The following is a 16,005-nucleotide window of genomic DNA, read 5'->3' as shown; positions in this document are numbered from 1 at the left end:
ATGTAGTCCAAGTCCAGAAGCCTGTACAGAGTTAGTTTTCTGTCTTCCAATGCTGAACCGTTTCCCAATAAGGCATCAGATGAGTTATCCTGAGATCTTGAATTGAAGACAGCCTAGGAAAAGATGCTTCCATGCATCGGGTGGCTTCATCTCATTTCCCTCCATTAATTTTGCCTTGTCTCTTTTCTTCCCTTTCCCTCAACTATTGCTTTCCTTGTGTCTTGTCATACTTTCTGTGGTGGCCTTGAGAAAAAACACTGCTCATACTGATGTCTTGTATCCTTAGACTACTGTGGCAAATTGCATCTCTGTGAGCCACGATTACATCTTCTGTGGCTGTGCTGATGGCACGGTGAGGATCTTTAACCCTTCCAACCTTCATTTTGTGACCACACTCCCGAAACCTCACTTCCTGGGAACGGATATCGCCAGCGTCACTGAAGCCAGGTAGGAAAAGGGGCAAAGTACAGTGCTTCATTTTCATAAGCAGACCTATTTCAGTGCTTATCATGTGGTGGTCTTTTAAAATTACCGGTCTAATGATGTGTTAGGCTGGGCCTCTATTGCTGTTCATCCTCCATTAATGGTTATCCCTGTGAAGAGAGCACAGAGCTGACTGATGCTTTGCCTGTAGAATATCCCAGATTCAACACTTGCTCCAGGTAAAGGCTCTTTTTGCATCAGGGCTTGAAGAGCTGCTGCCCATTAGAGTACATGGTGTGGGGCTAGGTGGCCTTGTTTGTTGACTGTAATTGGTATCATACACTAATACAGATCTCAGTTTATTTACAAGGTTATGTCTCTTTGCCTCTTTCCTAATGCTGCTTCTTGCAGAGCTTGCATTTTAGAATGTAAAATGGCAGAACGAACTTCTCTTGGAGTCTTTCATGTTAGGTATCTGGGATGCCTTGCATAAAATACTTCCTGGTCCTTCACCTAGCAGGCAATAGGAAGAAGTCTTTTGTTTCCTTGCTTACAAACCCAAAACCAAGGTCTACGCATGGATGTATACATTGAATTAAAACAGGGAACACTCCACATAAGTTTGATTTAGGCTCTAGTTTCACATGTTTGTGCATAACTTCTTGGTTTTTGAATCTCTTTCTGACAGCTTTTCAGTAGCTGGGCATTGCCAGGTTTTTATTTATTTTATTTATTACATTTGTATACCAACCTCCCCTACGGCTCAGGGCGGTTCACATAGAACATAACAGAACAATACATCAAACTCACTGATTATAATGAATAAAAGGTAATAGTAATACCAACAATACACAGAGAAAATAACATTCAAAATAGGTTCAGGAATGGAGGATCAGGGCTGAGTAGGGCTGTTATTTAGTTTAGGTCAACCTCAACCAAATGCCTGGTGAAGAAGCTCCTTTTTGCAGGCCCTGAAGAACTGCTTTAGTTCTGTTAGGGCCCCGATCTCCTCTGGGACCTTGTTCCACCAGAAGGCTCTGGCTCTGGTTGAGGTCAAGCGGACTTACATGGGGCCAGGGATCACTAGCTGGTTGAAGATGGCGGAGTGTAGAGCTCTTTCAGGGCTGTAGTCAGAGAGGTGGTCCTTCAAGTACACTGGGCTCAGACCAGTTATGGCCTTTAAGGTAATTACCAAGACCTTAAGCCTGATCTGGAATTCAACTTGGAACCAGCTCAGTTGTTGGAGGACAGGCCAGATGTGGGACCTCCATGGTGTTGCTGTGAAGATCCTAGCCCCCGCATTCTGGACCAATTGCATTTTCCAGATCAGATTTAAGGGTAGGCCTGCATAGAATGAGTTGCAGAAGTCTAGCCTGGAGGTGACTGTTGCATGGATCACTGTGGCTAAGTGTTCAGGGGCCAAATAGGGCGCTAGTAGTTTGGCTTGGTGAAGATGGTAGAAGGCCAGCCATGCTACACTTGTGACCTGGGCCTCCATGGAGAGGGAAGTATGGAGGATCACGCCCAGGTTCCTGATGGAATGAGCCACTGATAGCTGCACACTGTCCAAGTTGAGCAGACTCACTTCCTCGCTTGGACCCTTCCTGGCCAGCCACAGGACCTCTGTCTTTTAGCATATTGTCATCACAGAATAAGAAATGCATACATCCAAATGCACAGGGGAAGTGTGTGTGTTATTTGAGCATATCAGTTCCTAAATCTGAAAGGGCCTTCTAGTGTGAATGTTCAGCCCTGTAACTTAAACAATGACTATGCATGCTGACCCCTTGGTGCATGTGAATTTAGCTCTTCTAGGTTGAGGGTTTTTTTTAAAAAAAATCTTCCTTAGCCAGCCTTTTACCTGGAAAGGCAGAATAAATGTTTATAGAGAATTGCATTGACCTCACAACATCAGGTTTTTGAATGGAGATCTAAACATGGCACATGGAATGTACATATTCCACTTTGACAAAGTGAAGCTTTTAGGGGCACTTGATATAGAAAATGCTAGCCCTTGTAAAAACTTCTATTTGTCCTGTGCTTGTCATTTCTTCCCATGCAGCATATTGCATGGTTCTTTTGTTCTTAAGCATGAGGTTCGTGAGCCAAGAAGATTAATAACTGTATAGAATCATAGAATCATAGAGTTGGAAGGGGCCATACAGGCCATCTAGTCCAACCCCCTGCTCAACGCAGGATTAGCCTAAAGCATCCAAGAAAAGTGTGTATCCAACCTTTGCTTGAAGACTTCCAGTGAGGGGGAGCTCACCACCTCCTTAGGCAGCCTATTCCATTGCTGAACTACTCTGACTGTGAAAATTTTTTTCCTGATATCTAGCCTATATCATTGTACTTGAAGTTTAAACCCATTACTGCGTGTCCTCTCCTCTGCAGCCAGCAGAAACAGCATCCTGCCCTCCTCCAAGTGACAACCTTTCAAATACTTAAAGAGGGCTATCATGTCCCCTCTCAACCTCCTTTTCTCCAGGCTGAACATTCCCAAGTCCCTCAACCTATCTTCATAGGGCTTGGTCCCTTGGCCCCAGATCATCTTCGTCGCTCTCCTCTGTACCCTTTCAATTTTATCTACGTCCTTCTTGAAGTGAGGCCTCCAGAACTGCACACAGTACTCCAGGTGTGGTCTGACCAGTGCCGTATACAATGGGACTATGACATCTTGTGATTTTGATGTGATGCCCCTGTTGATACAGCCCAAAATGGCATTTGCCTTTTTTACCGCTGCATCACACTGCCTGCTCATGTTTAGTTTACAATCCACAAGTACCCCAAGGTCTCGTTCACACACAGTGCTACCTAGAAGCGTATCCCCCATCCAGTAGGCATGCTTTTCATTTTTCTGACCCAGATGCAGAACTTTACACTTATCTTTATTAAATTGCATCTTGTTCTCATTTGCCCATTTTTCCATTGTGTTCAGATCTCGTTGAACTCTGTCTCTATCTTCCGGAGTATTTGCCAGTCCTCCCAATTTGGTGTCATCTGCAAACTTGATGAATAGTCCCTCCACCCCCTCATCTAGATCATTAATAAATATGTTAAAAAGTACCGGGCTGAGCACCGAGCCCTGAGGTACCCCGCTACTCATCTCTCTCCAGTCTGATGAAACACCATTGACAACAACTCTTTGAATGCGGTTCTCTAACCAATTCCTTATCCACCTAACTATCTGAAAATCCAGATTGCAGTCCTTCAACTTAGAACAACTCAACTCAGAACATCATGGGGAACCTTGTCAAAAGCTTTACTAAAATCCAAGTAAATGACATCAACCGAATTTCCCCGATCCAGCAAACCTGTTACTTGGTCAAAAAAGGAAACTAGGTTGGTCTGGCAGGACCTGTTGGAGACAAATCCATGCTGACTTCCTTGGATCACCAAATTGTCCTCCAGATGTTTGCAGATCGCTCCCTTTAATATCTGCTCCATTATCTTCCCCACAACAGAGGTCAGACTCACTGGTCTGTAGTTTCCTGGGTCATCCTTCCTCCCTTTTTTTAAGATCGGAATAACATTTGCTCTTTTCCAGTCCTCCGGGACATCTCCAGTCCTTAAAGAGGTTCCGAAGATGATGGACAAGGGCTGTGCAAGTTCTCTGGAAAGTTCTTTGAGTACTCTCGGGTGCATTTCATCCGGACCAGGGGATTTGAACTCATCCAGTGCAGCTAAATGCCTCTCGACCACCTCTCTATCCATGTTAACCTGCCACCCAGACACTATCCTTTGGCTACGGCCATCTCTAGATGTGCCTAAACACTTTGACCTGTGGGAAAAAACAGATGTAAAATAGGCACTAAGCCTTTCTGCTTTCTCTGCATCTTTCGTTAGAGTTTGTCCATCCGCACCCAACAGTGGGCCTATTGCCTCCTTTACTTTACGTTTGCTCCTCACATAACTGAAAAATCTTTTCTTGTTACAATGGGCTTCCCTGGCCAATCTTAGCTCACTCTCAGCTTTGGCCTTTCTGATGATTGATCTACAGTGCCTAGTAACCTGTAGATACTCTTCTTTAGAGCTCTGTCCTTCCCTCCATTTCCTGAACATTTTCCTTTTCTTTCTTAGTTCCTCTTGAAGTTCTCTGTTCATCCAAATAGGCTTCTTAGAGCTCCTGCAGTGTTTTTGTCTTTCTGGGATAGTCATTGATTGAGCATGCAATAGCTCTTGTTTGAGTAGCGCCCACCCTTCACATGCTCCCTTCCCTTACAGCATTCTCGTCCATGGTATGACACTCATGTATCTGAGTTTATTAAAGTTTGCCCTACGAAAATCCAACATCCGCGTCTGGCTACAAGCTTCCTTGGCTCCCCATCTCAAAAGGAATTCTATGAGGACATGGTCACTTCCCCCTAGGGTCCCCACCTCCTTCACCTCATCCACCAACTCTTGCCTGTTGGTCAGTATTAAGTCCAGTATGGCTGAACCTCTTGTGGGTTCATCTACCATTTGATAAATGAAATTGTCAGCCAGGCAGGTCAGAAAGTATGAGGGTCCCCCCATCCCTGTGCTTTAAGGGAAGTCAAAGCAGGTGTCATTAGAACAACTTGTGCAATAACTTCATTGTGGGATGCTTTTCTTTTTGTTTTTCACAGCCCCTGGTCTCGTTAATGACTTGGCTTTCAGTACAGTCCTTGCTTCCCTTGGAGGAAGGGTGGGATAAAAACTATGCCAAATGAATGCTTTCTTTTCAGGGCAGTTATGTGTTGCACATTTCTATATTCATTGACCTTAAAGGATTTAAAAGGGTGCAATACTGTTTCAGTATTGCCATTGCAATGACTTTTGCTGTTCCATTTTTCTGTGCTTTTTGGTTGCTGATCTGGATGTGTGGTTGCTAGGAGAATTAATGTTCTGTTGTAGTAAAATATCTACATGTTGCCTGATGAGAAAACAAATGTGCTGGTTGATCAGCATTGGGGTCAGGAAAGGGAATGTATATAATAAATATAATTACTGGTAAATATTATGCATTGGAACACAAAAATGGTCATTTGTATTGGTGTGTACCTATGAGGCTGGGTACTGACTACACTGGGTTGCTTTCCATGGAATGATACTGGTGGATGTTTATCTGAGAGCTCGTTCAGTTGAAAGTGGTGCAGTAGAGACAGACAATTATCTGCACTTGCAGGCACCTTGAAGTGTGCCTCATGTTTAAGCTGTATCTGGTATTAAAAGGGAAGGGGACAGGCTGGACTCTAATGAATTCACATGTGAGGGTACACGTCTTTAACAAATAATCCTTTCTCCCTTCCCTTAAAGTGGAAAGTGTCTTAAAAGCTAACACACTCAGATACCTACCCACCCACCCAAACCCTGTGGAGACCAAACTGACCTTGACTGGGCCAGGGGGTTCTCTTGGCCCCAGCCCTGGCCTGATGGAATGCTCTACCTAGTGAGACCAGGGCCCTCCGGGGCCCTGTAAGATGGAGCTGGCCTATGGCTGAGGCCAGGAAATAACATCAAGAAGATGCTGGCCACCCTGCTTGAGAAGCCACCCAGCCAGCCAACTCGATTAAACATTGTCTAACCCACCTCAGAAAGATTTTTAACTGTAAAGAGGAGGTGGTTTTGAATAGTTTTAAAACTTGATAACTGATACATTTTATTCTATATGTAATTTGTTATCCTGTTGTTTAATTTTGATATTACCTACCCTGAGCTGACCAGGGAAGGGAGGGATAGAAAATTAAAATTATTATTCTTATAAGTTCAGCCAAAGAACACTGTCTCTGCAGAAAGCACACTGCAGGCCCAACATGCGCAGGCCGGCTGGCTGGGCTGCCACCTGGTGGACTCTTCTTGGTTATGATGAGGAAGCCAAGCTTTTTATGAGATGGCTGTTGCTTAGCCTCAGTCCGTACAGTTCTTCCCTGGGATCTTTACGCTCCGAGGGGGGGTCTGTAAGCTCTCCCCCTCTTTGGGTCCCAGCCTGAAGGAAAGCCAACCCTAGATTTCTGTGCACTTGTGTCTGGACATTTGCTCTCTGCAGTGACTGTTCTATTTACTTACTTACTACTGAGATATTTGGTTACTATAGTGGAGTTTTGCTCAGTCACAGAAGCATGATACTGAGTTCAATAAATAAATCTCCCAAGAAGTATACTACCAAAAAATTTAAATTTATTCAAGTGGATTCAGTTCACATTCAAGTTGCCGTTAAAAGAAGAGAAAAAGAAGCCTAATTGAAAGAGTTCCCAAATAGCCAGCTTATCTGGCGTCATGTGTGTGGAAGTATGAGGGCACTGGACGTACAGGAGAAACCTGTGGAGTCATGTGTGTCTGTGGAAGGCCATGTGGAGAGAATGAAGAGAGGAGGGGTCAGAGGCAGCTCCCAGGTTAAAACAAAGACAGGCATCCCCTTCAAGGAGGTAACCCCTATACACACTTAGAGTGCTGCAGTGCTCCCCAATGTCCAGGCACACACAGTCGCTCATTCCAAAACTTCATTTGTACCCAGCTTTTCTCCCCAGTAGGGACCATCCCTGGCAGCATGAGAGCAGCACAAGTAGTTCTTGGGCCTTTTAGATAAGGTGGGAGGGTGGGATCTGTGTGAATTTCATTTAAAAATCTTCACAATTTTCCTATGTACCTAATGAAGCTCACCTAGTACACAGGAAGCTTCTTCCTCCCTATCTGTTTTCCAGCTCTTTTAAGGCTATGTGTATTAAAATTCTAGAGACCCACTTTGAAAACAGGAGAGTGGTAATATAATGAAACTCCTCAAAGTTACATAAGAAAAAAAAAGGAGAGAGAGAGAGATCCTGCCTTGAGAAATCCATACTTAAATTTTGATAGTGGGAAAGGGCAGCCTCTAGTAATAGGGGAATAAAGATTATTTACACAAGCCCAGACATCGACAGAAATAGCTACTTGTTTGTGTAGATGAGGCAGCCAGAGCTCGTTCAGTTGAAGGTGACAAGGCAGAGAGATTTTTCTCAAGTGGAGGGAATAATGGGTTCTATCTCTCTTACAGATGGCATTTAATAACAATTGTAAACATTTTTTAGCATTCTTACTGGGATTTTAATTGTGTTAAATATGTTAGCAGTTCTTAGAACCTGTTTTTTAGTTGCCCAGTAGGCTAAACGTATTTAATAAGTCTAGAATACATTTTTGCATATTGGTAACTTTTGTAGACTTTTGGGGGGAAAGCGTTCTATGTTATATATTTTTCTAAATGCATATATGCATGCTCTTTTTACAGCCGGTTATTCTCCAATATGACTGATGCCAAGTATCCAGATACCATCGCCTTGACCTTTGACCCCAACAACCAGTGGCTATCATGTGTTTACAACGATCACAGCTTGTATGTATGGGATGTCAAGGATCCCAAGAAAGTGGGCAAGGTTTATTCTGCCTTATACCACTCCCTGTGTGTGTGGAGCATTGAGGTAATTAAGCCTGGAAAGCTATTGGTAGGTGTAGGGAAACAGAGGTTGAAAGAGAGAGGTCCTATTGTTGATTGGTTGCGAACCAAATTAATTTTAAAATTCAGTTCTCCTTATGGCAAGAACCCTCATCCACATTTTCCTCCCAGCTGTGAGCAAGTTTCTCCCCAGGAGAAATTTGATTACAGGTGGGAGCAATATTGTGTTTATTCCAGTAATGATCCACTGAAACTCTAGGAATGGAGGCTGAGTGGGGGGGGGGGTAAGAACAGGAGAAAGAAGACATCTTTGAGAACAGCATACAGACTAGGAGCAAGGGCCAAGCTTGGGCATTTACTGTAAATAATTTTACATCTACTTCTTAAGTGAATTGTCAGTCTTTTGCCTTAATTCATAGTCTTCTGTGTGTACAAAGGTCAAGCAGTTTTTATCAGTGACCTGCTAGTGTGAACCTTGACTGCAGGAGAGCAGTCAGGTAAAGAAGCCACTTGTGGCATGAAGTTGGCCAATTTCTGGCAAGGTGGGACATGTTTCTGCCTGCCCTTTTGTCACATGGCTGCTTTCTTGTGCCTATCATCTGAGCACCAGACCACTATTCTGCCTCCTCAGTTTGTGTAGGTGACTGGCCTGCTCCTCGGTGAGCCCAAAAGCTTTCTCCTTCTGGTTAGTTGGAAAAGAAACAAAGAGAACTGGGTAGGCTTTTTAGAGGGATCCTTTATGAGCTGCAGTTGCACCAGCATAACAAAAGACCACAGCAGTAGCTGAGTGCTGCTCTCTGCTGGTGCATTGCATGTAAGAAGGTTTTTCACTCTAATGGAATTTCTTTCTACAGAGTGGAAAAGAGCATCAGGAGTGTTATATAAACAACAACGTTCTGATTTAAAGAACCAATTGCACTCCAAAATTTCCCACCAGCCATTTCATATAACTGGATTTATAAGACTGCTAGGGTAACTAGTTTCCAAAGATGATTGCTGGTATATATTTTTATGTAAAAGAAGTAATTATGGCCATTGACTGTTGTCTTGCTTGGCTGCAGTGTCAGATTCTTAACAATAGTGAAAAATACAGCAGCCCTTTTAATTTTTATTTCCCTGAACTTTGGCCTGGTGGGATTTCTAAGGCAGATGAATTGCCTCCCTTCAGCATCTGAAAGGACAGTTACTTTTAAGGAGGCTGTGGTTACTGCCTGAAGATACAGGTTATCTCATCCTGTTTTTGTTGTCTCCTTTCAGGTGTACCCTGAGGTGAAAGATAGCAATCAGTCTTGCTTGCCCCCAAACTCTTTCATCACTTGCTCCTCGGATAACACCATCCGCCTGTGGAACACGGAGAGCTCCAACATTCATGGGGCTGCTCTGCATCGGAACATTCTAAGCAATGTAAGGACATCTTTGAGGATGGAACGCCTGACATGTGGCTGTTTACTGTGAGAGGGAATGCTGAGCTGGTGTTACAACTTGATGCGTTGGCTAGGCAACGTAGGCTTTTTAATGTATGGATCTTAGTGTAACACCTCATCCTGCGTTGAGCAGGGGTTGGACTAGATGGCCTGTCTGGCCCCTTCCAACTCTATGATTCTATGATTCTAACTACCCAGCTGTAATTCATTTTGGAAAACGGTCTCTGATTTGGTCTCCAATTTTTATAATTTTTATTTGTGACTCTTCCCTCTCTTTACTGCCTATTTTGAATGCAAGAAGGAGGCCTCCCCCCCCCCCATGCAAAGTGCCTGAACATGTAACCCAATATCACTGCAGCCAGCCAGGATAAACTTCTGGTTTGGCTTTAAAAAATAATGGGCAGTGAGTGATTGCTTGGCTCTTTCCACTTGCATGTACATATTTGAGAAGCAACAGAGTTTCTTCTTGTTGTTATTTCCACTGTACTTATTCTTAGCAAACGTGATCCTTTGTTTGATTTACTGGCTGCCTGTGTATAAGTGGCCTAGTTACATCCAAGTAATATAGAACTAGGTTCCTCGGGTGCATTCCTACAGAGAAGTGTTCTGCAGACTTTGTGCCCAGCTCAGTCATCCTAAGTAATCTGCAGTAATTTACCATAATTTAAACTACCTGCATTGTAACAAAATTTATAAGAGCCCCCCCTCCCCAATTCTTGTCGCTGTTTTAGTTTTATAATTTGTACCTGAGAGTTGAATGGATGTTAGTATCAAGGGGTGGTGGCTTTACAACTATTTTCTACCATCAGGCTTCCTTTGGGCTTTTTTTTTTGCACTATTAAATGCTGCTTTGGAGTGAGACATGCTGGTGTCAAAAGGAGAATGAACTGTAGTCATTCATCCTGTCTTATCCTGATGGTCTTTGCTTTCATCTGGTTTATTCATATGGGCTTCTTGTTCTTTTGTCCTAAGGACCTGATGAAAATTATCTACGTAGATGGAAACACTCAGGCCCTTTTGGACACAGAGTACAACACAGGTGGAGGTGCAGACAAGGCTGATGTGCAGGCCCAAGACACAAAAATGGGGATTCGCACAGTGTCTGTGAGTCCCACTGGGGAGCACCTGGCCTCAGGTGATAGAATAGGTACACTCAGGTAAGCTCTTGGATTCTTGGGAGAGGCCCTGGCTTTTTCCAATAGCAATGAAAGCATCCTTTCCTGACCTTCTGTCTCTGTGTCCTGTTTCAGGATCTATGAGCTGAAATCCTTGAAAGAGATGCTGAAGGTGGAAGCCCATGATTCTGAAATCCTCTGCCTTGAGTACTCCAAACCAGAGACAGGTGAGATAGCCCACTGTTCGCTTGCTTATGGTAACTGTACTAGGCTTGAGTCACTACAGTGCAAGAGAAGATTGCTTATGGAGCAGAAATGCATTTCTTTTTCAGAAGGAAGGTGAAACACAGCAGAAGCTGTTGCTAGCTGACTCAGGCCAATAAGATAATGAAAAAGTCTCCATGGGATATAGTATTGAGAATTTTGTCCGCAGTATATATAACATCCTAAATAGGACATAGTTTATGAAACTTGTCCTTTCCAACTTGCTGGGTTAGCTTTTGTTGTTGTTGCTGACCTCAGGTCCACGGGGCTTGGTGATGTTTCTTTATTTTATTTATTAAGTTTCTATATTGCATACCCAAGGGGTCAGGGTGGTTTACATCATATTAGAGTGTCCCGTCCCTTCTCAAAGTGTGGAAGGGGTGGGGATAAAGTGCTCAGGCAGGATAGTTCTGTGTTGGCTTGATGATCGTGAATGTATTTACTTACATGCAGTCATATATACATAGGGAGGCCCGTTTCATTGGTGATCTATGGCCCTCAGACATAGGCCTGACAGAAATCCTTCATCTATCTTGCTGGTCATGTGGAATTGTTTTAAGTCTTTGCCAGAACCAGGGCCAAGAAAGCCCTGGTTCTGATTGACACCAGCTTTACTTCCCTGGGGCTGGGGACCTTTAGTAGATTTTGTGTGCTGGATCATAGGCTCCTTTGAGGGGCATAGAAGTGAAGATAGCCCTGCATATATGAAGATCCAGGACTGCTTAGGTCTCTGAAGGTAAGCACCAATACCTTGAACCTGATTTTGTCTTCAATTTGGTACCAATGAACTGGGAGAGCACTGGTTGAATGTGCTCTCTCTACCTGGTTCCAGTGAGGAGTTGGGCCACTGTGTTTTATGCCAAGTGGAGATTCCTGATCGAATACAAGGGAAGCCGTGCGCAGAGCGAGTTACACTAGTCTAATCTCAATGGAGGCTCATATCACGATGGTAGTGTGGCTGGCATTTTACCACCTCCAGGAGCCGCCCGCACCACCCGTAGACGGGCCCTCCAGTTAGGAGGCCACGCTCCCGGGTAAGCAGCGCTCTTCCCGGGCGGAAAGGGGCCGGGGACGCTTTCCCTGATGTCTGCCGACCACATCCGCCACCTCGCAGAGGTGGGCCCTGGGGAGCCCGTGTGCTTGTTGGCGGGGTGGGGTGGGGACAGACAGGCCTTCCCCATGGCCTGCTGAGCATGCCTACTGCCTCGCAGAGGCGGTTGGTGTGCTCAGTGGGCTGCAGGGAGCCTGCATGCTCACCATGGGGGGACCGGCAAGGTGCTTCACCTCCCCCCCATTCCCCCCTTCATCACAGCCCCTGCTAGTATAATAATAAAATAAATCACCGTGGCCATGTCAGATGTCAACAGATAGGGCACTAGCTGCTGTGCCTGGCGTAGGTGATAGAATGCCTGGCGGGCAGTGTATGTGACTGGACCCCTATAGATCATGAGTTCAGGATCGTGCCCAGGCTCTTGACAGTGATTAAGGTTGTTAATTGAACCCTGTCAAGGGCTGGGAGTTGTAGCACCCCATCTTGGGGCATGCTGACCCAGCCAGAGGACCTCTGTCTTAGCTGGATTCAACTTCAGCCAACTCTGCTTATATAGAGGCTATAAAGCTTTTGAGTTTATTCATTTGATGCCCTGGAGATGTGAAAGCTTCCAGGCCAACTTCTTCTTTCCTCTCTCCAATCCTTTTCCTAGTACAGGAAAATAGTTCCTAGAAGTCTGTTAGCTGTTTTGATTGCTGATGTCTTTGTGATTTATTTTCATGAAGGTGTAACAGTAAGATCGTTTTGTCACTTTTTTCTGCTAACAATGGATGAAGCTTTGTTTGTTTGTGTCTCAAGCGGCAAAAACTTGGTCAAGCTGTATTCCTCTAGCTCTTTTGCAGAGACCACACTACACGAAGCACAAAAGAATCCAGAGGGACCTAAACCTCAGTCATTCACAGATTATTAACCGTTAGCCTTTTTATAGAAAGTCCCACAGGGCAACATGGTAGAAGTTTTTATTTTGTGCTCAGCTCCAGAGTGGCACATTGCATCGTGTTCCTTTTGAAGTCCAGCTTGAAAGAACGCTTTGAGTGCCAGACTGGAGGAATCATCGCCTTTTCTTATGTGAACAGGGTTAAAGCTTCTAGCCTCGGCCAGTCGGGACAGGTTGATCCATGTTTTGGATGCAGGGAAAGACTACAGCTTGCAACAGACCCTGGATGAGCATTCATCTTCCATCACAGCAGTAAAATTTGCAGGTAACGAGTATATCTATTTTTGTCAGTACTGGGCAACAGTTCTGCACCTGCTACTTATTTCAGCTTTGAGTGGCAGATTGTTATGGCAACTTCCCTAATTGATTTCTGTGATTTGGTTGCTTGGATGCAACTTATTATGAGGAATGCAAGTCCCATCTGTTTCCCCAACATGATCCTGGATTTCTCTCTCCAAGACATTTCCTCTCTTTCTCTGAGGTAGTAAAAGTAGGCATAAAGTGGTCAGTTCAGCACTTCACCTCTTCCCCCTTCCTCCATCAAATGGATGCAGCTCATATTTGGCTTTATCCCATTACATGGGGTCTTTATTTGTGTCTCAAGAGGCAACAGCTGTATTCCTCTAGCTCTCTTGCAGATACCATACAACAAAAGTTATTTGAAGGCATCTCTTGTGCAACACTTTGTCTACTCCTGTTACATTGTATGGGTTTATTAGTTAGGTAACAGTGGAAAAAAATGGTCTTGCTTTCAGAATCATGTGATTACAGCTCATACTTAAGATGCTTGGTTATCCTCATGGGATGTGCTGTTTCCTTCAGCTTCTCCCAGGAGAAAGTTCAACGATGGCTTCATCCCTATGGAATAACACCCTGTTAGTTATAAAATGCCCAAGAAGTCCCCTTCCTTTAAGGAAGCTGAGGGGAGTGGGGGGTCATGCATTTTTCTACCTTCTCAGTCTATCTTAACATCAGTGCTTGTGAACAGAGTGATTTGCTCAAGGTCAGCTAGCAAATTTAATAGGAGATAGAAATTTGAACACACAGTTCATCATTCTAGCTGCTAGATCCCAAAGAACTTAAGGAATAGTTGCTTGTGTTGTTGATGCGCCTGTATGTTTCTCTCTTCCTTTAGCCAATGACGGAAAGGTACGAATGATCAGTTGTGGAGCAGATAAGAGTATCTATTTTCGCACTGCACAGAAGGTAATTCAATTAGACTATCCTTTTTTATAACTTGTGGAGTAGAGCTATTTTAAGATTGAAGGTGGAAGCAAAATCTTTAGATGATTCATGCCCTATTTTGTCCTGGCTCGTTCTAATTTTGCTGCTTTGGGTTAGGATTTTAGCAAATCCAAATGGTAAGAAATCATGTTGGATGGTTCAGTCACAGTTTGATTTGAACTGCCTCCTCATAACTTGTTATTGTGGAGAATTTGTCTGCCTCTTTCTAGTGAAAGATGACGTTGGATGGGTTTTCACTGTTTTTGTTTCCTTTGCTTAGAAAGCAGATGGGGTCCAGTTTACGCGTACACATCATGTTGTTAGGAAGACTACTTTGTATGATATGGATGTGGATCCTAATTGGAAATATGCTGCTATTGGATGCCAGGACCGGAACATCAGGTTGGTTCACTGGTTACCATGGATGCGTCCGCTGCTCTCAGCCTGTCAGCAAATAATCATATACTTAATTCCACCCATTAGCAATACTTTGATGGCTTTTATTGGAAGGTTCTACTTTACCCAGAACCTGAAGGTGGGATCTGTAGGCATCCCTGTATGGACTCGCTCAAATGCCCTGGCTTGCTCTGTCATGCCCCTTCTTTAAGGTACTTAGAAAGAAAGACATTTCTAATAAATGATAGGCAACTTTTTTGACCAAAATGTGAATGAATCAGAGAAGGCAAGTAAAGACCCCAGTTAATGAATGTCAATGGATACATGTAATAATGACCATCTCATCTTATTGCAACTGCTCCCTGATTTTACAGTAATGTTCCACCCAGCCAGTGGGTGTGCAGATACTGAGAGAAAGGAGCTGCTAAGATGAGAGACAGACAGGAAGAAACATAGGCAGCAGTTGACTAGAAAACTCCTATAGATGAATCTAGGGGGCTGTGGGAGGGAGGAAAAGTTGCTGTCTGGAGAGATGCCTGGAAAAGAGGGGGAGAGCTGTGGGTCACTGGTAGTGAGCTAGAAAGGAGTGAAAGAGAAGAGGAAGAGCTGGGGTTCCCCATTTCTCCAAAGCAGCTTACAAACACCTTTCCCTTCCTCACCCCACAACAGGCATCCTGTGAGGTTGGTGGGGCTAAGAGAGCTCTGAGACAACAGCTTTGCAAGAAATCTCTAAGAACTGTGATTAGCTCAAGGTCACTCAGCTGGCTTGCACTGGAGAAGTGGGACTCAAACCCGGTTCTCCATATTAGAGTCCGCCAGTCTTAACTATTACACCATGCTTGAAAGCCAGAGAGAAATTGTTGGGCTGAATGCAGTGCCAGAGGAGGGTGAGGGGCATTAGATAATACTTTGCCATGTTCTGTTATGCTGCTACTGCTGGTCATTTTGAAGGAGGAACTGAATGCATTTTCGGGTTAAAATCTGAGTAATTATAGACCTAGAATTCTCTTTTGTTTTACATTAGCTGCTAGTTTCTTACTTTAAAATTTTCCTTATTTAGTGTTTGTGGCAAAAACTGACCATGACATGATTGACTGAGATATATGGGATGAGACTTTGCTTACAGTTGTGTTTGGGGCTCAGGAGATGAGTTTTTGCTATTCTCATTAATTCAGGCACGAGACTAGGTTGCACTGTTGGATGTGTTTAGTCATTTGGCTTAAGAAAATCCCTGTATGTCTTCTGTAATGTGTCCTTGGTTGTCATATACACAGATTGCTTCTTGTGGTGAGAATCCAAAATGCTCTGTTAAAGTACCCCGTGTACACAAACAGGAAGTCACCACAAGATGAGGCCGGGCCTGTCAGCAAGCAGTCTAGCCAAGCTAGATCCATCAGGGTTACTGTTGGAAATTGAATACTGGGCCAGTTGGACTGTGGGAGAGCTCCTGGTATGTTAAGTTCTGCCTTGTTTTCTTCCTAGGATTTTCAACATTAGCAGTGGGAAGCAGAAAAAGCTGTATAAAGGATCCCAAAGTGAAGATGGCACTCTCATCAAAGTAAGACCTCCACTAATTTCAGCACTGCTATTTTCTCTTTATTTCACGCTGTGTGTGTATGAGTGTGTTTTTTTGGTGGGGGGGGGAGGTGGCCAAATTGGAATGTAATGTGCTGATTGAGCAACAGTATCTGGACTTTACATCTTTGAAGACCTTGCACTTTTTCCATTCAGCTTTTCTTTGCATTCGTGTTGGGTTGTAGCATCAAGGCACCCTAACTGTAAAT

At 44.0% G+C, this 16,005-nt stretch overlaps 1 protein-coding gene across 6 annotated transcripts in view; it reads left to right on the top strand.

Moving 5' to 3' along the window:
* Positions 1-16,005, top strand: part of MAPKBP1 (mitogen-activated protein kinase binding protein 1) — a 141,292-nt gene that overhangs the window by 89,189 nt on the left and 36,098 nt on the right. For all 6 annotated transcript variants that reach the window (XM_077322791.1, XM_077322794.1, XM_077322789.1 and 3 more), the window contains 9 exons: positions 287-447; positions 7,646-7,835; positions 9,068-9,214; positions 10,207-10,391; positions 10,485-10,576; positions 12,741-12,866; positions 13,737-13,807; positions 14,106-14,227; positions 15,704-15,779. In XM_077322791.1, the coding sequence (XP_077178906.1) occupies positions 287-447; positions 7,646-7,835; positions 9,068-9,214; positions 10,207-10,391; positions 10,485-10,576; positions 12,741-12,866; positions 13,737-13,807; positions 14,106-14,227; positions 15,704-15,779 (1,170 nt within the window). The remainder of the gene's footprint in view (positions 1-286; positions 448-7,645; positions 7,836-9,067; positions 9,215-10,206; positions 10,392-10,484; positions 10,577-12,740; positions 12,867-13,736; positions 13,808-14,105; positions 14,228-15,703; positions 15,780-16,005) is intronic.

The sequence above is a fragment of the Paroedura picta genome, chromosome 2 (assembly GCF_049243985.1).
Source record: "Paroedura picta isolate Pp20150507F chromosome 2, Ppicta_v3.0, whole genome shotgun sequence".
Lineage (NCBI taxonomy): Eukaryota > Metazoa > Chordata > Lepidosauria > Squamata > Gekkonidae > Paroedura > Paroedura picta.
The sequence above is the reverse complement of the archived record's forward strand: the minus strand, read 5'-3'. Positions and strand labels throughout refer to the sequence as shown.